The 24262-nt window shown below is 37.3% G+C and overlaps 2 protein-coding genes across 2 annotated transcripts in view; one reads left to right on the forward strand and one right to left on the reverse strand.

Moving 5' to 3' along the window:
- Positions 1-18278, forward strand: part of LOC134753617 (probable multidrug resistance-associated protein lethal(2)03659) — a 73727-nt gene extending 55449 nt beyond the window's left edge. The window contains exons 29-34 of the mRNA XM_063689554.1: positions 1027-1199; positions 2725-2841; positions 6110-6203; positions 9591-9703; positions 14307-14403; positions 15052-18278. Coding sequence (XP_063545624.1) covers positions 1027-1199; positions 2725-2841; positions 6110-6203; positions 9591-9703; positions 14307-14403; positions 15052-15093 — 636 coding nt within the window. The 3' untranslated portion in view covers positions 15094-18278. The remainder of the gene's footprint in view (positions 1-1026; positions 1200-2724; positions 2842-6109; positions 6204-9590; positions 9704-14306; positions 14404-15051) is intronic.
- Positions 1-24262, reverse strand: part of LOC134753608 (putative fatty acyl-CoA reductase CG5065) — a 416745-nt gene that overhangs the window by 114727 nt on the left and 277756 nt on the right. The gene's annotated exons all lie outside the window — the stretch shown is intronic.

The raw sequence follows: 24262 nt of genomic DNA on the forward strand, positions 1-24262 counted from the left end.
TGGAGATAATTGTGCGTTGTATGATAATTGGTGGTAAAGACAGCGCCTCGACGCGCACCTGCAACGGCCGGCGTTGTTCGCCGGACCGTTACGGGACAATCTAGACCCGCAGCATATATATACTGATGCTGAGATATATAATGCTTTACATGAGGTGAGGATTTACTCAAATTAATAGGGTTTTGACACATGTTGAATTTTTTAACTAAATCTAGTTTAATAGATAGAAAATGAACAATTTATATTAATTTATTTATAAATTAGAAACTTAAAAAATGTATGGCGATAATAAACAATACCTTAGTTTCCAAATTTTATTTTTAACTTCCAAATAGAACAAAATAATGGTAACATTATAATCCTTACATTTTATTATTCTTTTTGGTAACAAATTCGATCTATAGAGTGAGCACTCTGTCTTCTTAATTCTCTACTTATACATACAGTGCATAGACATTATACAAGTAGTTATAGACATTATACAAGTAGTTATAGACGCGCCACCGAGCGACCGGGGGTAAGAGAAATAATATTCATAAAAAAAAATTCTCTTTCACTCTTATAAATTTCGGTATTTTGCCATCGCCTCCTACCTATGATGCCACCCGGTCGGTGATAAGGACAAAGCATGGCAGTATTTTCTCTTTCCTCTTATAGGAATCGCAATAAGACTATCTTTATCTATCAAAGATTGTCAGGCCCTTGATACAGTGCCTTAAACTGTTTTTTGACAAGTTTTCACAGACAATAAAATATGACATTGATGCATCAAGGCGGTTTGTTTATCTTAGGGCCTACCGGGAAACGCGAGATTCGAAATTTAGTTATCTGCCTCTTTATCGCTCGAATATGCAAGTGATAAAGAGGTTAGATAACGAAATATCGATTTTCTTGTTTCGCGGTAGACCCTCAGATTGTGATGGATTGTGGTAGTGGCGCGCCCTACGCTGAGTTTCGCGTAATATTCCCTATCCCTTGTGTTTAGTTTCCGAGACAAAAACATTAATATCAACTCTTTATTCGTAGGTTGAGCTAACAGAAATGATAAACAACATGCCGGCGGGCCTGTCGACCATGGTGGGCGACGGCGGAGGCAACTTCTCCGCCGGGCAGAGGCAACTGGTTTGCCTCGCGCGGGCCGCCTTAGCTCGCTGTCGAGTGCTGGTACTCGATGAGGCCACGGCCAATGTGGATACCGAGTGAGTTTACATATTTACATACTGTCGAGGCAACTTCTCCGCCGGGCAGAGGCAACTGGTTTGCCTCGCGCGGGCCGCCTTAGCTCGCTGTCGAGTGCTGGTACTCGATGAGGCCACGGCCAATGTGGATACCGAGTGAGTTAACATATTTACATACTGTAGAGGCAACTTCTCCGCCGGGCGGAGGCAACTGGTTTGCCTCGCGCGGGCCGCCTTAGCTCGCTGTCGAGTGCTGGTACTCGATGAGGCCACGGCCAATGTGGATACCGAGTGAGTTTACATATTTACATACTGTCGAGGCAACTTCTCCGCCGGGCAGAGGCAACTGGTTTGCCTCGCGCGGGCCGCCTTAGCTCGCTGTCGAGTGCTGGTACTCGATGAGGCCACGGCCAATGTGGATACCGAGTGAGTTAACATATTTACATACTGTCGAGGCAACTTCTCCGCCGGGCGGAGGCAACTGGTTTGCCTCGCGCGGGCCGCCTTAGCTCGCTGTCGAGTGCTGGTACTCGATGAGGCCACGGCCAATGTGGATACCGAGTGAGTTTACATATTTACATACTGTCGAGGCAACTTCTCCGCCGGGCAGAGGCAACTGGTTTGCCTCGCGCGGGCCGCCTTAGCTCGCTGTCGAGTGCTGGTACTCGATGAGGCCACGGCCAATGTGGATACCGAGTGAGTTAACATATTTACATACTGTCGAGGCAACTTCTCCGCCGGGCGGAGGCAACTGGTTTGCCTCGCGCGGGCCGCCTTAGCTCGCTGTCGAGTGCTGGTACTCGATGAGGCCACGGCCAATGTGGATACCGAGTGAGTTTACATATTTACATACTGTCGAGGCAACTTCTCCGCCGGGCAGAGGCAACTGGTTTGCCTCGCGCGGGCCGCCTTAGCTCGCTGTCGAGTGCTGGTACTCGATGAGGCCACGGCCAATGTGGATACCGAGTGAGTTAACATATTTACATACTGTCGAGGCAACTTCTCCGCCGGGCGGAGGCAACTGGTTTGCCTCGCGCGGGCCGCCTTAGCTCGCTGTCGAGTGCTGGTACTCGATGAGGCCACGGCCAATGTGGATACTGAGTGAGTTTACATTTCACTGGCAAAAAAGTGTGATTGTAAGCGGCTCACGTACGAGTAGCCTATGGACGCTTGAAAGTCCATAGTTGTGACTTGCACATTGCAGAGTCGTTTAATAATCATATATAAATTTTATGAAAACCCTATACAGTAGTAGTTTCATCATCATAGCGTTCGCGAAGAGAAATCACTAAAATCGCATAGTATATATATGTACAGATACACAATACACATAACATATTTACATACTGTCGAGGCAACTTCTCCGCCGGGCAGAGGCACGTGGCGTCCGAATGACAGCTTTTGTGTTCGACTTAATTGGCGTCGAAAAGGTTAAATGCATAAATAAATACAGAGAAACACGTATATCATACATTCTACTTCCTTCCGACATCTGATATTGGATCGGATAATGTGAAAACGCTCTTAAGCTAAGATTTTGTTCCAGAACCGACAAGCACATCCAGAACACAATTCGCACCAAATTCGCGCACTCCACTGTGCTGACCATCGCGCATAGACTCAACACCGTCATGGACTACGATAGAGTCATCGTCATGGATCGGTAAGATATATAAATATGTATTATTATAGGACATCTTATCTAATCAAATATTTTATTATTTTTAATTAGCCTCATAGAGTAACTTATACTAGAGCGGTCTGAGCGGTACTGTCATAGTAAATTTTGTAACCACAGTAAATTCACTGCCATCTGTCGACACACTTTAAAACTAAAAATGATGATTTATAAAAATACAATAAAATGTATTTAAATATGGATAAATGATTTTTTTTATTTGCATTAATTATTTTTATGATTTTGACCCATGTTCTTTCACTGATATGCGTTAAAATTGTTAAATAACAAACGAAACCGTCAACGCCATCTATACGACAGTAGGCCAAAGCTAGTAGCGCCCTCTGAACGAGAATCAAATTTTCTTGATTTTCGAGGCACGTTTTTTCCTTAGACTATTACGGAGTTGTATCTATCTTTGATTAGCCTACTTTGGTGTCCCACTGCTGGGCAAAGGCCTCCCCTCGTTTTTTCCACTCGACCCTGTCATCGGCATTTTCCCACCATCTCCTTTTCGGTCTGCCTGAACCCCGGCCTAATCAAATATTTTATTAAGTCATAAGTCATTTATTCATAAAGCTAATTTACACGTTATAAAAATGGAACATATTTACATATGCCGTTAACAAATACACAAAATCAATTTGAAATAAACATAACATCACCAGGGGGGTGTCACTGCGCAGTTTAGGTATATTTGGCCGGCGCACCGCCCGGGCAGGTGTATGGCAGTGGGCTGCCGCTCGCGCAAAATTGAAAATACGCAATGGCTTCGAAACCTAAATCACGATCTAATCTGTATAAAAGATAATGTTCTGTTTACGGATGTCTGAATAAACGGAAGAACAAAGAAAGCAGAAAAAACATTTTTTTTTAAATTCCGGACTATATTGACCGACATATTTTCAAAGGAATAAGTACTTCTGTGGCATACCTACTTCCGTGAGAATCAGCATACTATCTCCGGCTAAAAATTTCATGTTTACGTTTGTAATTCCTACATATTTATCTTAAAAATAATAAATCAGTAGGTATAGGTACAAAAACTTGTCAACGCAGCTCGGTCATAAAACTGCGGCGCGCAAAGATTCACGGTTCGTGCGCGGTTATAAGTTTCAATTTTGCTTGCAGGCGGCGAGTGTAGGTATAATTTTGTACCTAAATCTGGCTTTTGTGAAGGAGTGAATTTTCTGTACGGTAGTACTATTAGTTATTCTGTGACATCACATAAATCACATTATTCGTAATAATATAGAAATAAAAGAATTAGCTAGTTAACATCCCTTTTGTGGTTATCATTTTCAATTATACAGGGTGGCCAAAAAATATGTGCATTCCCGTTGCCAGTGAGATTTTGGGATTATACTGAGCACTTTTTACTATGGGACCACCAACGAAATCGCGAAAAATTTGGCTGGTCCATTTTCTATGGAAGGATGAATTTTTTTTTCGCGATTTCCTGGTTAGTCTCATAGTAAAAGTTACTCAGTATAATCCCAAAACCTCCCGGCAACGGGAATGCACATGTTTTTGGCTACCCTGTATAAACCAAATGATACCTCATTACATTCTCTTTTCACAATACCTAACATTTTTCTGATTGTGTTCAGATTGAGATAGTTCTGAGGTGTTTTAACTTTGGTGAATTTGACTTTTTCACAAAAAAATGCCTCCCATATAAAAACAACTTCCAGTGTTTGGAGTAGAAAGTTTTCCTGACTACCTAAATAGAAAAGAGTTTCAAAAAAACTGGCCAAGTGCAAGTCGGACTCGCGCACGAAGGGTTCCGTACCGTTTACGCAAAAAATCACGTTTGTTGTATGGGAGCCACTTAAACCAGTCTGTCTGTCACCAGGCTGTATCTCATAAACCGTGAGTCTCATTTGAAATTTTCACAGATGATGTATTTTTGTTGCTGCTATAACAACAAATACTAAAGAGTACGGAACCCTCGGTGGGCAAGTCCGACTCGCACTCGTCCGGTTTTTTTACGGTTCCATACATAGATATAGTATATACAAGTAGTTATGGACGCGGCACCGAGCGACCGGGGGTAAGAGAAAGAATATTCATATAAAATTTGGGCATCATAGGATATTTTCTCTTTCACTCTTATAAATTTCGGTATTTCGCCATCGCCTAACTATGATGCCATCCGGTCGGTGATAAGGATAAAGCATGGCACTATTTTCTCTTTCCTCTTATAGGAATCGCAATAAGACTATATTTGTCTATCAAAGAGTATCAGGCCCTTGAGGCCCAAGGTCCTACCTATATTACTTCTTTAGTTCGATGAAATTTAAACCATATTCAATTGGAACAGTTGCATTTCTTGTTTCTTTAAATTTTCAAACAAATACAAATCAACTCTATTGCTGCACTATAAGTATAGTATGCGGTCTATCTACTGAGCTCGTTCACTTACCTGTACATGGCATTATGTTAAACAAAAACCATTATTTCTTTTGTACCTGAGCGCTTGGCCTTTGTGCCTGATCGCGTGGCTATTGTGTGGGAGCCTCAGGCACAAAGGCCACCTGGCGAGGCTGCGAAAGAGTGCTCCAGTGTTCCTGTGGCCTCGCCTTATAGCCCTGAGGCGGTCAAGAGGGGTTTTTAGTTGGTAAACCGTGGGTCCCATGAGCCTATACGGGAGTCCCACATAACCATCCCAGGCCCGTCCCCGCGCCTGGGTGGTATGCGAAAAGCATTTTCCCCTCTATAAAAAAAAAAGGCACAAAGGCCACGCGCTCAGGCACAAAAGACATAATGGCTTTTGTTTAACATAATGCCATTGTTAGTACGTAAGTGAACGAGCTCAGTAGAGATAGCGTTAACTATACACATTTGTTCCACGGCTGAACCGTACCATAGAGTAACTCATACTAGAGCGGTACTGTCATAGTAAATTTTGTAACCCCAGTAAATTCACTGCCATCTATCGACACACTTTAAAACTAAAAATGAAGATTTATAAAAATACGATAAAATGTATTTAAATATGGATAAATGATTTTTTTTATTTGCATTAATTATTTTTATAATTTTGACCCATGTTCTTTCACTGATATGCGTTAAAATTGTTAAATAACAAACGAAACCGTCAACGCCCTCTATATGAGAGTAGGCCAAAACTAGTGGCGCCATCTGATCGAGAATCAAATTTTCGTGATTTTCGAGGCACGTTTTTTCCTTAGACTGTATCCATCTATTACGGAGTTATATCTATCTTTGACCGTACGTAATGTAATTGCAGAGGGCGCGTGGTGGAGTCCGGGCATCCGTTCGAGCTGCTGTCCCCGCAGGGCCGCGACGCCCCGCGCCGGTCAGTGCTGCTGTCCAAGAGCCAGGTGAAATAATCTAACGCATTTTTACAAGCTTTTTGTTAAGGCCGTTCCATCGGTTTGCCGCTAGCACTGTCACTTTTTTGCAAGAAAGAACATAACATAAACATAATTTATTATTGTCTTCGGTTACCGCGATAGTTACTCATGAAATAAAACTATGAAAACGGATTATATCGCGTATATTGAATTTATAATACATCCCGACGTTTCGAACCCTTTACAGCGTTCGTGGTCAACGGGTGAATGAGGAAAAATTATGATAAAGGAGCAAGCGAGACATAGACTGTGAGACCTTAGTTTTGGATGATGTTGGACATTCTGAGTATAATATGTTTTGAAAAGATGTGTCCCGCCGAGTTTGTTGCCGGTCCCATATTGGGATACCCTCCTACAATTTAGGAGGGAATTAAATCTTCTCGGGTCCGTGGTGTAGGGTTGGAGCCGGCGTAGTTTTTATCGCGTATATATATATCTTTACTTGAAAATAATCGTAGTGTATAACTAGCCTTATGAACCGATTTTGCATGTACAACCAGCCTTAAAGTTTATAGTCTATGATTGTTCATTATTTTTAGTATGTGGGTATTTTTGCACTTTGTAATTTTTCCTCAGTCACCCGTTGACCACGAACGCTGTAAAGGGTTCGAAACGTCGGGATGTATTATAAATTCAATATACGCGATATAATCCGTTTTCATAGTTTTATTTCATAAACATAACTTATTAAAAACACGTGGCATGCTTACATTCATACAAAACAAAGACTTACAAAATAGTGACGTTTTACATGTGCCTGAACTAGGGTACCCTGTGTTTCAGGCGAGAGCGGGAACGGGAAAGACAATGCGCGCCAAGTGTCAATTTTTTATCGAATTTTGTCGATTTTTATTTATTTTAAAAACGTTGCCATACAATATCGAAATTCGAAAGCTGTCAAATTACGATTTAAGATGAGATTGTGTTTTACTCATTTTTTGTTTATAGTGTCACATAATAAATAATCGAGTAAAGTTTGAAAACTGTAATAGATGTCATATATTAAAGAAAAAGTGACGAAGCCCTCCAGTGGTGAAGGCCGGAATTTATATATAGTACTGTGACTACTTAAGGCCGTTCCATCGTTTTGCCGCTGTCTTTGTCAAATTTCGCAAGAAAGAACGGGAAAGAACCTACGCGCCAAGTGTCAATTTTGATCGAATTTTGTCGGTTTTTATTTATTTTAAAAACGTTACCTTAAAATATCGAAATTCTAAAGCTATGAAATTACCATTTATGTTAAGATTGTTTTTTCTTTTTTTTTGTTTATAGTATCACATAATAAATAATCGAGTAAAGTAGGATTAAAAGTCCGAGTTAGAGGTTACTTTGGGAATTAATTGTATCGAGCGAAGTGTCATAATTCGTGTATCGGAAGCTATGTTGTTAAAGATAATATAGTCAAGAACTACATATATTTTTTCCACGCCTACGAATATCAACGCCTCTTAGAAAAACATGATCATATAAGGAGATTTTTCGCCTTCTGGCTCAGGGAACCGCCTTAAAAAAAAAAACACAAATCAAAATATATAATAAAAAATAATTTGATTTGTTCCCAAACTTGTTCGAGTAAAGTTTGATTAAAAGTCCTATTTATTACTATTTTTTATTTATTATAATCAAATGTTAAAAATTACAATTTAACAAAGCTCCACAAAACTGTAATTAACTGTGGAGTCAAGTATCAATCTCTTTTTACACTAAGTTCTATAATTAGGCATATTAAGTAGGGAACATATAACACAATTTGGAGTTAGAGGTTACTTTGGGAATTAATTGTATCGAGCGAAGTGTCATAATTCGTGTATCAGAAACTATGTTATCATAGAGTAACTTATACTAGAGCGGTACTGTCATAGTAAATTTTGTAACCCCAGTAAATTCACTGCCATCTGTCGACACACTTTAAAACTAAAAATGAAGATTTATAAAAATACGATAGAATGTATTTAAATATAGATAAATGATTTTTTTTATTTGCATTAATTATATTTATGATTTTGACCCATGTTCTTTCACTGATATGCGTTAAAATTGTTAAATAACAAACGAAACCGTCAACGCCATCTATACGACTGTAGGCCAAAACTAGTAGCGCCCTCTGAACGAGAATCAAATTTTCTTGATTTTCGAGGCACGTTTTTTCCTTAGACTGTATCCATCTATTACGGAGTTATATCTATCTTTGGTCATAGTAAATTTTGTAACCCCAGTAAATTCACTGCCATCTGTCGACACACTTTAAAACTAAAAATGAAGATTTATAAAAATACGATAGAATGTATTTAAATATAGATAAATGATTTTTTTTATTTGCATTAATTATTTTTATGATTTTGACCCATGTTCTTTCACTGATATGCGTTAAAATTGTTAATTAACAAACGAAACCGTCAACGCCATCTATACGACTGTAGGCCAAAACTAGTAGCGCCCTCTGAACGAGAATCAAATTTTCTTGATTTTCGAGGCTCGTTTTTTTTCTTAGACTGTATCCATCTATTACGGAGTTATATCTATCTTTGATGTTATTAAAGATAATATAGTCAAGAACTACATATATTTTTTCCACGTCTACGAATATCAACGTCTCTTAGAAAAATATGATCATATAACGATATTTTTCGCCTTCTGGCTCAGGGAACGGCCTTAATGTGGGCGTTTACTAAAATAAATAATGAAAACCTCTCTTACAGATCCTGGTGTTGTTGGGCTCTTTCAACTCAGAATCACTAGTACAATTAAACCTAATGATAAAAAAAGTCCCAAAAATTTGTACCGGATTGACCGGAACTCTATTTTCAACATCTGCCTATAATATTAGTTGTAAATTGTTGAGCAATACACTCTTCGTCAGTCGGGACACATGTGAAATCTAGTGTCGAGTAGCAGTAATGATAATTCCGCTATTTGACGCTAGATGTCGATTATGAAAATAATAGTCGTTTTGGTAACAAAACTGATGTATGGAGTGAGCACTCTATACCTACTTAATAGGGGATGTTACTGCAGTTCTGCCACCAGAGTGCAGCACTTAGACTTTTTAGTAAACCATAGAGTAACTTATACATATTGTACCTTTAACAGGTTTTTGAAAAGTTTTCAGAGATAATAAAATATGACATTGATGCATCAAGGCGGTTTGCTTACAGAGGATCTACCGGGAAAAGCAAATACGAAAATTCGCTATCTGCCTCTTTATCGCTCGAATATACAAGAGTGACAGATTTTCTTGTTTCACGATAGACCCTCAGTTTGTGGTAGTGGCGCCCTGGCGCCCCCTACGCAGAGTTTTGAGTAATATTCCCTATTCTCCGATTATATTTATTTATTGTAATGTTTTTCCCCCAGGCTCCTTTAGCGATCCCAGAGAATTTCCCATTCGACCCGTCTGCCGAGCGCGACGTCGACCCGAACGAGACGCTCATCGTGTCGCGCGACAGGACAAGGACTTACTCCAACAGGTGAGAGTCGGACCACGCTAACTCTGCACTCGGACCGTCTGCCGAGCGCGACGTCGACAAATTACCAGGCATTCGTTAATTATCTCAATTCCACCCCGCTTTTCAATCGATGATTTTCGGAATAAAAATTATCCTATGTCCCTAGACTCATATTGATTGGGATATAGACCGTGATTACCTTTTGTATTGTTTTTGTTGCTCATAAACAATACAAAAGGTAATCACGGTCTATATCCCGATCAATATAAGTCTAGTGAAACTAACCGTGAATCATTCAAAACTCTTATCCTATGTGCTTCTCTGGGACTCGAACTATCTCTATGTCAAATTTCAATTTAATCGGTTCAGCGGATTAAGCGTGAAGAGGTAACACTCACACAAACAGACAGACAGACTTTCGCATTTATAATATTAAGTACTAGCTTTTGCTCGCGACTTCGTCTGCGTGGACTTAGTAACCGCAGCTAGTGTAAGAATAGCGCCTGAAAAAATTCTCATAGCAATCATTCAATTTGAGCATATGCTTAATTGTTTACACAAATTATCAGGCGTTTCATTAATTATCTCAATTCCACCCCGCTTTTGACCCTCTTAAGAGCGTTCTTACAAGAAAAGTCGAAATAATGTAAAATTGATGATATTCCCGACCAGATTTAAGATTTTACGCTCATTATTAGAAATAAAGAGTACTTGTTCCAGTAAGAGCGTCTTCTTATCTTTAGGAATATCGTTGTACATTTTAGAAAAAGGACTAATTAAATTAGTAATGATTTTTTTTCTGATGGTCGTTTACGAAAAACCGCGTGAAGCACTGAATTGTGAGCTCTTATTTGTAAATTTTGAGAAGTTTACTCTGCTGAAGTTGGATATTTTGTATTACTAATATCCTGTACTTTAGGAATATCGAACGATATTCTTCCTACATGCTTTTAAGAAAGAGAAAATCAATGTTAAACGAATTGAATTTTCTCTTCGAAACAAGTGTAAATTCCTACGAAAATCTACTTAGTATCGAAGTCATTTTTATACACGAGCAATCTACAACGTTTGCTTATACTGTTGGTATACATTTGTGTTAATCAAATTCTACTTTAATTTTTTGGCAATTTTTTGAAAACTACTCTATATTGCCGATGACGCGCGCTGGCGATCTCAGTACCGCGGCAGAGCTTGAAGAGGTCGGACCTGTGTCGCTCGGCTCCGCACGTTTTCGACGGCGACAACGAGGTTTTTTATCGTTGTGTGCGGTAGGCGCCGTGTAAAACGCTATACTGTGTGCGTGTAAACTGCGACTGAGAAACTTTAATCCGAGTACTGTATTTGTTGTTATAGTATTATAATATAGTATAGTAACATAACAAACTTCCGAACAACAATAAAAATATTTGAAATTACCTGACATTTTATAGATAGCAAATTAAAAAAAAAACAGCCAAGTGCGAGTCGGACTTGCGCACAAAGGGTTCCGTACTACGCACAAAACGGTAAATAAATCACGTTTGTTGTATGGGAGCACCACTTAAATATCTATTTTACTCTGTTTTTAGGGTTCCGTACCCAAAGGGTAAAAACGGGACCCTATTACTAGGACTCCGCTGTCTGTCTGTCTGTCCGTCTGTCACTAGGCTGTATCTCATGAACCGTGATAGATAGACAGTTGAAAGTTTCACAGATGTATTTCTGTTGCCGCTATAACAACAAATACTAAAAACAGAATAAAATGTGGTATTTCCTATAAAAAGGGACCTTATTGTCGATGGCGTTTACGCCATTATAAACGATGCTCCGATATAACTAAGACAGAACTTGTATAAGTTTTGAGTATGTATTACTCATCCTCCTTATGAACCCTGGCAGTACCTACTGGAACTTAGGTTTGGTGCAACATAGGCGGACACTGTTTTGATCATTCGACTCGTCTTGATGAGCAACTTGGGAGAGCAGTACTCATGATAGAGCTGATGCTGAACCGTGGCAGTACCTAGTGGAACTTAGGATTGGTGCAACATAGGCACACGCTGTTTTAGTCATCCGACTCGTCTTGATGAGCACTTAGGAGAGCAGTACCCATGATAGAGCTGATGCTGAACCGTGGCAGTACCTAGTGGATCTAAGGTTTGGTGCAACATAGGCACACGCTGTTTTAGTCATCCGACTCGTCTTGATGAGCACTTAGGAGAGCAGTACCCATGATAGAGCTGATGCTGAACCCTGGCAGTACCTAGTCGAACTAAGGTTTGGTTGACATATCAGTCAAATTTGACAGATTGACAGTTTTTGTCATTTTCAGAGAAAATTATCTTTTTGGGATAGAATTTAGCACGAAGTAACATTGTTAAGTGTAGATTTATAATAGCTGTCAAAATTGACATTTTTGACAGTTTTGGATCCCAGATCGAAACGGCTTGTCCAATTTTGATAGGACCTTCAACATTAGTTATGGGATGGAAAATGTAGTTTGACACATCTGTCAAAACTGTCAAAATTGACAGTTTGACAGTTTTTGTCATTTTTTGTGAAAATTAACATGTTTTGTTAAAGTTTTGTACTAAGTGACATAGTTTAGTGTTCTTTGACATATCAGTCAAATTTGACAGATTGACAGTTTTTGTCATTTTCAGTGAAAATTATCTTTTTGGATATAATTTAGCACCAAGTGACATTGTTAAGTGTAAATTTATACAATCTGTCAAAATTGTCATTTTGCGACATTTTGACATTTTTGGATCCCAAATCGAAACGGTTTGTCCGATTTTGATAGGACCTTCAACATTAGTCAAGGGATGGAAAATGTAGTTTGACACATCTGTCAAAACTGTCAAAATTGACAGTTTGACAGTTTTTGTCATTTTTTGTGAAAATTAACATGTTTTGTTAAAGTTTGGTACTAAGTGACATAGTTTAGTGTTGTTTGACATATCAGTCAAATTTGACAGATTGACAGTTTTTGTCATTTTCAGTGAAAATTATCTTTTAGGGATATAATTTAGCACCAAGTCACATTGTCAAGTGTAGATTTATACAATCTGTCAAAATTGACATTTTGTGACAGTTTGACATTTTTGGATCCCAAATCGAAACGGTTTGTCCGATTTTGATAGGACCTTCAACATTAGTTATGGGATGGAAAATGTAGTTTGACACATCTGTCAAAACTGTCAAAATTGACAGGATTTGTCATTTTTAGTGAAAATTAACATGTTTTGTTAAAGTTTGGTACTAAGTGACATAGTTTAGTGTTGTTTGACATATCAGTCAAATTTGACAGATTGACAGTTTTTGTCATTTTCAGTGAAAATTATCTTTTTGGGATATAATTTAGCAAACAAACCATGTTCATTTTCACTAAAAAAGACAAAAACTGTCAATCTGTCAAATTTGACTGATATGTCAAACAACACTAAACAAAACTTTAACTTCAATGGCCATTAACGTCTCAAAAATTTAATTCGAATTAACTTTAATGCAATTGGTGCGTAATGCAATTGGTTAATGGCGGAACTAATGGTTAATGCAATTGATCAATGGTTAATTAAAATTAACAATTACGGCCAACACTGCTACATATAGCTAAAATAGTTTCGCTACCCAAGCGGTACGGTTACCCTGTACCTGTACCAAATGTAATGACGAAACATGTAAACAAGCGAGTATAATTTCTTTCTAGTATTTTCGGACCAAATAACAATAATTAGGATTTTAAAATTTAAGTACAGTTAGTGTCGTTATAATTGTTTTCAGTATGCTTCACGAAGGATCAAGATTATTTAATCCATCATTGTAGTGCGAGCGAGCGGGAAAACGTGGTAGAAGGGATCGGCATACTGAGCTCGCACAGCCCGCCGCAGCGCGTAAAATACCTAAACTCGCTCAACGCCGAAATGTAATAGCGCTCTTAAGGGATGATTTTCGGGATAAAAACTATACTATGTCCTTCTCCGGGATTCAAACTATCTCAATGTCAAATTTCAAGTAATCGGTTCAGCGGTTTAAGCGTGAAAAGGTAACACAGACAGACAAACTTTCGCATTAATAATGTTAAGTATGGACATAGAGTAACTTATACTAGAGCGGTACTGTCATAGTAAATTTTGTAACCCCAGTAAATTCACTGCCATCTGTCGACACACTTTAAAACTAAAAATGAAGATTTATAAAAATACTATAAAATGTATTTAAATATGGATAAATATTTTTTTTTATTTGCATTAATAATTTTTATGATATTGACCCATGTTCTTTCACTGAAATGCGTTAAAATTGTTAAATAACAAACGAAACCGTCAACGCCATCTATACGACAGTAGGCCAAAGCTAGTAGCGCCCTCTGAACGAGAATCAAATTTTCTTGATTTTCGAGGCACGTTTTTTCCTTAGACTGTATCCATCTATTACGGAGTTATATCTATCTTTGGTATGGATATTTACATGCTTATTTGAGACGTTTTTAATCAAAAGGTACCACAGAGCTTACCATAAGGACGAAAATTGCTAGTATCTTTATACGAGCTGTCAGAGCGTCCTTATGGCAAGCGACAATGTGGTGCTTTTTGCTTGAAAACGACACATTTTATTTGTTAACTCAATGAATGCATATTAACAGGTCTGAAGTGAGCGACGTCGACGGAGGTATTTTCAAGACGCTAGTGGACCAAACGGGCCGAGATACTGCCGCGATGCTATATCAGATGGCTGAGGAGGTGAGTTAACAGAACATATGTGGCTTTCCATCAGCGAAGGGTCCTTATGCACATTGGACAAAGATTTTAGGTTAGGTAGTGTAAGAGTAACACTAGGGCAAGACAAACTTGTAGTTAAAATAAACAGAGATACTTAAATACATTAAAAGATAATAATAAAAATAAAACTAATGCATAAATAAAATTAATTTAAATATACTTACGGAGAAGGATACCTACTGTTTCTCTTGCCCCGAGCAAAATAACCGATGCTTATCTTACCCCAACCTGATCTTTGTTTTTTTTTGTTGTTTTATATGTATTCCTCCTTGTTTGATATTTTTCACCTCATCAGTTCGAACAAGCCTACTTATGTCACTCCAGGGAGTGAAACAAAGTAGTTTTTAATTTAGTGAAGGCCATGAACTGCCACTTCATACTTCTATTACAAATTCGTTTTTTTTTTTTGTTTTTGCTTCTCTGTATTATTCTGTGTAATTCGAAATACATTTTAACCTTTAATATGTTCTCCCTACTGAGGTGAAAAATTATATGTGCAACACGAGAGCGAAGATATTTTACATCTCGTGTTTTTGAGTCCCTCGCTACGCTCAAGATTCTAACTTTCTTCTCTTGTTGCACAAATAACTATTTATTATTTATTTTCAGAGCTACAACAAAATGCTGGCAAGGAAGAGCAAAGTTGAATAACTGGTTCTACTCGCTATATAAAAAAATGGTGCATTAAACAATTAAATACCTTAGGTGCCTTGCCAAAAGGACTATAATCGTAAAGAAATCTTCCAATACTTAAGAGGAAAAGGGGCGACTTCTCCATACAAATGTAGTCCCCGTTTTCCTCTCTCGTCGCCCCTTTTCATCTTAATGATGTCTGATGTTTTTTTTATCGCTTATGTCTCGAATTTAAACTGTATATTTTTCGTATAAATTAAAAATATTTTTACTGTATCCACCATATATATACAGGTCTTAGATTTAAGGCCGGTCCAGACGGGACAATTTTTCGCCAATCTGATTAAACTGTCCGATCAAATCAGGCCGATTATGACCAATATTACCAATTTCAATAACAAAACTTCCGTGAGACACAGACATATCTTCCTCCTCCTCCTCGGTACGGAGTGAAACATGTCGAGCGTTTTCGACTTAAAATACGTGAGTGACCCGTTATTAATATGTTTAATATTACCGATAATAAAATGGAGGTGGGCGTTTTCTAAAATGAATATTGAAAATCTGATTCTCACAGATCCTGGTGTTTTTGGGTGTTTTTAATCAGAATCACTAGCATATTCAATCGTGGTGATAAAAAAATGTCCCATAAATTTGTATGAAAAAAGTACATTCCACTACGTCACGCACAAGTGAAAAAAAGATTCACGCTAAAACGTGACGTAATGGAATGGACATTTCGGGACATCTTTTTTTAATGGCAGGATGGAGAATGCTGTCGATTCTGAGTAGAATGAGCCCAAGAATGTCCAGATTTGAAAGAATCAGATTTTCAATATTTATTTTAGCTAAAACACCCAGGTGCGGTCACAGGAATAGCAATTTGTGACGCTAGTATATTCGTTTGGGGGGATTTTTATTAATTTAGAGGTCTCAAATATCAAGATCTCGCTTCCCACAATCTCCCCCACACCAATCTCATTGGGGTCTTCTCGCTTTCTACAATCCTGCACTAACTACACGTTTCTGTTTGACCCAATGGTTGACTGGTAGAGAATGCCTAAGGCATTAAGTCCGCCTTTTCTACAATTTTATATCGTGCAATAAAGTTTAAATAAATAAATCTAAAATTGGTGATTAAATTGAAGATTGACGCCAATTTCATTTTTGATCAAATCGGTCGATATGATCATCCCGTCTGGACTCTATTTCCCGAATGTTGAGAACATTCGTGATAAATACCCACAATTTTAATGATACAGAAAACTAGGTCGCGATTTAAATCACATTAAAATTATGCATTTCTACTTAAATATTATATAATAATGCCTTTTGCATTTAAACAATGAACGGTTATTGGCCAGGTTTAATATGGCAACATTTTATAAATCATCATAACACCTACGTTTTAACTATGACCAAAAATATGATATTTTTTTACAATAATTGGCTAAGCCATTTTTCATTGGAAAATATGCTGTGAAATTTTTTTTGATTACTATAAGCATCACTTACGAAATGAAGAGAACAACAAATCTCAATTCGTAACATAATTGCGAAACGATCCCTCTGTTCGTAACCAGTTACGAACAAAAAATATTCTTGTTCGTAACTAGTTTGTGCCTTTGTTACGTTTAAATACACCACAACCGTCAGAGATTCACCTACCGGCTATAAGTATCTAAAGTGTGATTAGGTATACTTAATTGCAACTTTGCCCATGCAATGCATTTACTGTCAACTGTACAGTCGCCGTCACATATATCGGAGCGGCCAAGGTGCTCACAAATATCTGAACACGCCTCTATTGTCAAGGCGTTAGAGTGAATGATCAGATATTTTCCCCGCTCCGATATATCTGATGGCGACTGTATGTTGTTGATCACTTAGCTTATACGCAAGGCATTGTAGGAACACCTAATATAATTATAAGACACGGTGTGTATAATTATAAATATGTTTTAGTAAAAGAGGGTCAGTAATCAACCTATTTTTCTGTTGTGTCCTGTGAGCCAGGGGACAACAGAAACACACTTGTAACACGATCATGATGTACATAGTCCATAAATAATTTGTTTTTAAATTATGTACCACTAATATCCCTTTCTGGTGCAATTAAATCCCAGTTTCAATATGTGACCCAGGAGACAAAAAAGTGAATTCACCCTAGAAAAAAGGATTGTTAGGCAACATAATGAAACATATAGGACACAGAGTACTTAAGTATTACTTACTTAAAGCACCAACAAGAAAAATAACGAAATAAAATCCACTTGTTCCATTATTGGATTCCCTAATTGAAGCTAGTACTCTCTAGTACCTGACCCGTCAGGGTTAAACACTTCAGAAAAACTGTGGACAATAGGTACCGTAAAACGGGGTGGCTTTAGGAAAATTTGGGGCTACTTTGATGGTTTTAAAACGGCCATAAAATTACCATTATTCATTATTTACTGAAACTGTTCGTGTAACTAGTTAGATTACTATAATATTGATGTTCACCTGTAAAAAATCTCGCATTAAATATATTTATGGCTTAAAAACTAAAATTTCAAAGTCCACCCCGTTTTACGGTACATTAAAAATTAACGACCCGGGTACATGTATATTGTTATTTCAGTCTCAAGTACTGAAATAAACATACCATAAGGCTATAAAATGTGTATGACCCGTAACGTCAGTGTCTTCTGCTAAAATAAATGTCAATTCAAACTGAAGCTTGCCTTATTAAACATGGTGCTCTATTACTTTTATTAATTTAAAATAATTAGCAAATTATAAATATAGCTATTATTACGTAAATAACGTGCTATTTCGAATTATGTCATTCGTTATAACATTATTTTATCTAATAAGTGTTTCACATAATAAATTTTTTTAGTTGTCAATTATTTAAAAAGTAAAAAAAAAGTGATTCGAATAAGTAACGCCAGTATTAGATTTAATAGTTTTATTGTTATCAACATTAGGTGAAACTTTATTAGGTGAAATAATATTAAATATGCAATTTATCAGTATTCGGGCTCCACTATTTATTTGCCCTTACTTTAATTATGTATTATTTATGATTTTTTATCCCAATCTTTATGTTCTGTACTTATTAGTGTATATAGTGTTATGTACTTAAGTGATCGAATATAAAATGTTATATTGGTTGCATGTACATTGTGATATTTAAAGCGAATAAATATTTTAAATATGAATCTTTGTTTTATTTAGTGAGATCTATAAAAGTGTGAGTTACGCGTAACTTTGTTTCGTAACTAGTTACGATCGACAGGCTGTATCTCATAAACCGTGATAGATAGAAGGTTAACATTTTCACAGATGATGTATTTCTGTTGCCGCTATAACAACAAATACTAAAAACAGAATAAAATAAATATTTAAATGTATCCCATACAACATACAACAAACGTGATTTTTTGCGTAATGGTACGGAACCCTTCGTGCGCGAGTCCGGCTCGCACTTGGCCGGTTTTTCAGATACAACTATCCGTCGGGTAGCACCCCCTACACATTATGCCAAAAATGCCTTAGGTACTTCATTTTGAAAAAGAGCCGACTTCAAAAAAAGGGGGGGGGGAATTTTGAATTTCGATCACTCGAAATTCGGTAGAAAACGGCGAAATGCAAATTTTTAAAAATACTCGCGATACATATCGGAAATCTATCTATTGGTATTGGCCACTCGTTTTCGATTCTATTAGTAGAATTTAAATGCCTAGTAGTGGAAATATTATTGAACGAAATACACGAAATCCAGCGGTCGATATTAAAAAATATAGCTACCAAAATATATATACCAGTTTCTCTCGCTATATCGTAATTCGGTAAGGAATTCGTTTAGGAGGTGCAAGCGCGCACTGCTTGCCCTTAGAGTTGGTCAAAGACGCCTAGTCTTACTAAGATAGCATATAGGTATAGTCGAGAAATTCGTACGGGTTCCGCCGTGGCGGGGTGGCCTAGGGGTTCATGGCGTTAGCCGCGATAGCTAAAGACGCCGGTTCGAATCCGGCCTTCACCACTGGAGGGCTTCGTCATTTTTTCTTTAATATGACATCTATTACAGTTTATAAAAATATAGCTAAAAAAACACCGCTTTCAAGATTATAAAATGGCACTTTTTATTTATATTATAGTCGTATCCTTCATCAGATATCGGATTGGACGATGTGAAAACGTTCTAGCTTATCTTATTGCCGCCAACGGACCGTAAAAGTTGCGCAAGGGCGTCGCCACAAAAATAAATATAGGTATATACTATAGAAGACGCAAATGCATCTACTTCGCCTGTCCGAACCCCGACCAAGCGTCGAGGTTGACCGTCGCTCTTTACAGTCCACGCCGCCACTTGTTGCAGCCGGACGTCCGTGAAAACTTAAAAAATGCTTCGTTGCATGATAATAAACTGCAACAGCCCAAAAATTGCGAGCACCTAAAGGCAAGAACATATTTCCTATCACAGATAAGTAATTTTAAAATTATATTATGCGTAAATTTTGTTTGAAAAAGTCGTCACGCATGGTTTCAATACAAATCGTGGTATTTGCGTCATCTAGCGTATATATTAAATCTGTGGTCGTCGCGGCTGACATTGCGTATTATTGGTCAAGGTCTAAAATAGCTCCTTATTCGCCAAACCGTTTGTTCGTCCATTTCCCTCAAGTTTGCTCAAATATAAGAGTGATAGAGGCAATACAGAGTAGGTACATAGGCAACACTGAAAATTCTTATAACGGTTCTTATTATGTTCAACCTATAACTAGGGAATTTGCGTAGTCTTTTAGGAGATTTAGAGTTAACAACTGACTATGCTAAATGATATATATATATATATAATAGGTACTAAAACTTGTGTATGTACCTTACCTACTCCAAAATTATTTATCTTAAAATACATACTGTTAACTTGACATATTGCTGCCATCACTTTAATATTAATTGACATTCATTAAATAAATAATAATTATAATAATTTGACAAGTTAATTCAATCAGAAATTATTGTATCGGTGCATTGTTGACGTTGACACAGATTATATAATACTATACTAGTACAGATACCCAATCCCATAGTAAAAAAGCGCACCGTCCTAAGTAGCATATACTTGTAGGCTATTTTTTAGTTCACAGTAACGAACTAGATGGCGCACGGAGCTAATACAACTCTTACGACTAACATGCGTTGAAACACCTATCTTGCGACATCTGTTGTAGCTTCCACGCAATAAACCAATACGTCACATTCACTTTTAAGGTAAATTATTACTAGATGGCGTTTCAGATATCAGCGACAAAATTAAAATTTATTTGCATGATTTTGAAGTTTGATTGGGTACTTTAGTAAGGCGTCAAAGTTTCGTTACAAACACTAATTAATAAACTAGTGGATGCGAAATGACTGCTTTTAGTATAAAAACCAGTGTCGCTAAACTCACACATTCATAGCCACGTTAAAATACGTTACACACTTACACAATTGCTTTGATTCGTAGCAACTTTCCATACCAATAGGTTATTACCGGTTGACATTTCTCGAACGGTTATCAACTGTAGGCTACACGAGCGACGGTCTAAGATATAATGTCAAAGTTATAAGACATACGACTCTTTAATTATCTCATTCATCTCACAAAAGCTCGCTCATCGTTCACCTAATACAACTACTGAACACCAGATGGCGCTATTTTTTTAAATATTTTAAAATCACTTACTTATTATAGGCGAGAAAAGGGCTAAAGAAACCAGTATAAGTAAGATCTAATTACGCATGGTTTGTTACGGATCTCACGGTCACGTTACACTGGTGTTTTCGAGATCTCTACACGCCTGCGAGTAGCTAACCGTTGGGAACTTCTTTCATTCGATGTAGGGAGGGGACAGTGTAATCCGAGTGTTTTATCGATATTTGTGTGTTCGGTTAGGAATTGATATTTCATTACCGTATGTTTTATAACATTTAGATTATATTTTATTTATGATCATAATATAGGTAGTGATAATCGTGATTGTATGAAAAATAATATGTAGTACAGTACAACAAATATCTAACTAAAAATTTGTTTCTTATTTATTGACCAACTAGGTTGTTAATGGAAACATTAAATATATCTTAAGGTTAAATAGATAAAATCATAGTTCTTTAAAGTCTATTAACTCGGTATTGTTGTTATTTTGCAATCACAAATCTGCAATTACCTATGTCAGTATTCGTCTTTAATAATTTGTAGCAGCATTTAAGCCCAATCTAGACGGGACAACCTAATTCAATTGTCAAATTAATTGTATGGTGTGTAAGCAAACATTAAACTGGATCATCGATCCCATGCCTATCAAATCAGGAAGGGGCGCTGCAAAATTTCAATATTTGACGCTAGTTTGCGTGGTAAGATACACTTTTTATTAATTTAGTGAGCCCGAATGTCACTAATAATTACTAAATTAATAATTAAGTTTTAGGCGTGTGGACGCTAGATGAGATCAGATGTATGTCAATTTTATCCCCAGAAATCTTTCTCTAAGAAATGCTGCGAGCAAATGGTGCTTTATTTTTGGGGAAACTAATTTTCTTGCCCAGGAGAATTAATCCATTTATTTTTAATATCGGCATCTTTTGGAAATCTAAAACATTTAATAATAAAGAAATGGAAAATATAAATCGTTTATTCATGGCACGTTGCATGCATTGTACGCATAAGTACATTAAGTACCTAGTCTAATTATATTAACGATGAAAATATGATGGGTGTAAAAAACAAGAACAAATAAATGTATATAAAGGAATACAAAGGTTTGAAAGGTTGCCATGAAATGACCCCGACTTAACTTAGTGCTTGATGACCAGAGCTGCCATATTTACTTATAGACATTGATTATCCCAAATAATAATTTATTACCTACTAACCAAACATCAAACTTGAAATATCGTAACAGTAAGCTTTAACTTTATCGATATAAATATCGACATTGCGCAGCATTTAAGTAGCGAAGTTATTTGACATTTAGGATAGCGAATATTCCAGATAAACGTAAAGAATAGTGACAAAGGATTATGAACTCTAAGTTCAAACAAATAAAATATAGTTTTACTTACATTCGTAAATAATGCAAAATAAACAGATTTTTCGTATTTATCGGATTATATTGAAAGAAATAACCACCGGTGATAGGAAATACCTCCACGTGAAAGATTTTTTTAAACCGCTGTGATTTCTGCAGCTTAAGACTGCACAATATGGCATTTTAAATTGAATTAGGTATAAATTTTTGTTAGACGAGCGTACGTATGACGTGAATGTCATTTGAGCATGAAGTTTACACAACAAACTGAGCATAGTCTGTGCATAAAGTGAGTCGGCCGCTCGCTACTATTACAATTGTGGTATTTTCTATAAAAAGGGACCTTATTGTCGATGGCGCTTACGCCATTATTAACGATGCTCCGATATAAATGCAATGCCGCGCGACGCTGTGCGGCGTAAGCGCCATCGACAATAAGGTCCCTTTTCATAGAAAATGCCCCAATTATCGGTCGGTGTCGGTACCTACTACCTAGTACCTACCCATCGTTTCATCGTCTTAATTTGTGCAGTAGACACGCGAGAGTCAATTAGCGTGACTCGCGCCATAGAATATTGTGCTAGCCTCGGGCCTCGCCGCACTTGCCGCTCGCGCTCTCGCTGGGCGACTGGACGAACGGGTGTTGCTTTGCGTGGTTTTAACTCTAAGATTGCATTAAAAAATGAAACGCAGAAAACTTTTTTTTAGTATTTATGGATTTTATGGACTACTACCTAAGCGTGTTTTGTGGCTTATTCAGTGCGGCTACCATGAGTTGACATTAGAAGTTTATGCCGATCGCAGTCTATTAAGCTCGTACCCCTATAATATATTTTTTAATACAGTTGCTCAAAAAGTGCTACTTTACGTAGCTGTTTAGCGTGCGGAAAGTTGGTATTCGCTTCGCTTTTTACTTTTCCAATTTTTGAAATTAATACTTGTTTTAATTCATGACTACTTATTGATGAGTGTTAATATTAGTTTCCTACGTCGTAACCAACATAAAAACCTACTGTTAATGTAAGAATACGAAAAATATACATATTTCATTACTTACCTCTTTATCATTATAACACGTTTATTTTTTAATATTGATAATTGAAAATCCGTTCTTTATAAGTTGTCTGTATGGAACGGAATAGCTCTGGAAGGTAGAGGTAGGAATAGCTGCCGAAACGCCTGTCAAAGAAGAAGCGTTTTTTCTTACTGTTTCCAAAGGCAACATGCGATATTGTTTTCATTCCTTACTTGTTGTTTTTCTTATTTGCGCTTTCAACCAAAAGGGTAGTTATTGTCGGTTGTCAATAACGTTGGTTCTTCCCATAAAGCTTCAATTTGAAATCAACCTTATCGGCAACCGACAATGTGGTACCTTTTAGTCACATTTTATCGCAACTGTATTAAAAAACGTCGTTCGATACACGTGCGGAAATGTCATTCTTCACTCGTCCCGAGTCTTGCCAAGAGCCGTAGGTATATCTCGGTACTCGTAATGACATACTTTCCGCACTAGCATCGAAATGTACTATAAAGGCTCCGTCACACACGCGCGTTTTGCGGACGAAGCGGACGCCGGCGCGACGGGAGCGCTTTCATTGCGCTCCGCTCACGCGCCGCCCGCAAAACGCGCGTGTGTGACGGAGCCTTTATGCGGTTTTCACCTATGAAAAAGTAGGGTGATTCTCGAGGAAAGTTAAGGGTGGTTATGGCGTATAGTTTGTTAAGGTTTTGTGTAAATTGGTTGAAATATGAAGATATTTGCTAATGCAGTCAGCTTTCATTGGTTTATCTACTAAAAAGTCCGCGATGGCACGCGATGATAAATGTCTATCTTTTAAGGATAACTTACTAAGTATACCCATTCTTATCTTCTACAAACAGAAACAGATTTCATAGTATGTGGTATTTGCAAAGCTATTTACACGGATACAGTATTAATAATTATCAAATTAAATACGTTAGTTTTATTAAGCATTTCATACAGATTACAATGGTCCCTTACAAGATACAATTAAAATGAATATCTCAGGAGTAATCGTAAATTAAAGTTTCATTTCGACCCATAAGTATAACTTGTATGAAATGTTAAAGACGCTAACGTCCGTTAGTTGCCAATTTTTACCACC

This window comes from Cydia strobilella, chromosome 27 (assembly GCF_947568885.1).
Source record: "Cydia strobilella chromosome 27, ilCydStro3.1, whole genome shotgun sequence".
NCBI classification, from domain to species: domain Eukaryota; kingdom Metazoa; phylum Arthropoda; class Insecta; order Lepidoptera; family Tortricidae; genus Cydia; species Cydia strobilella.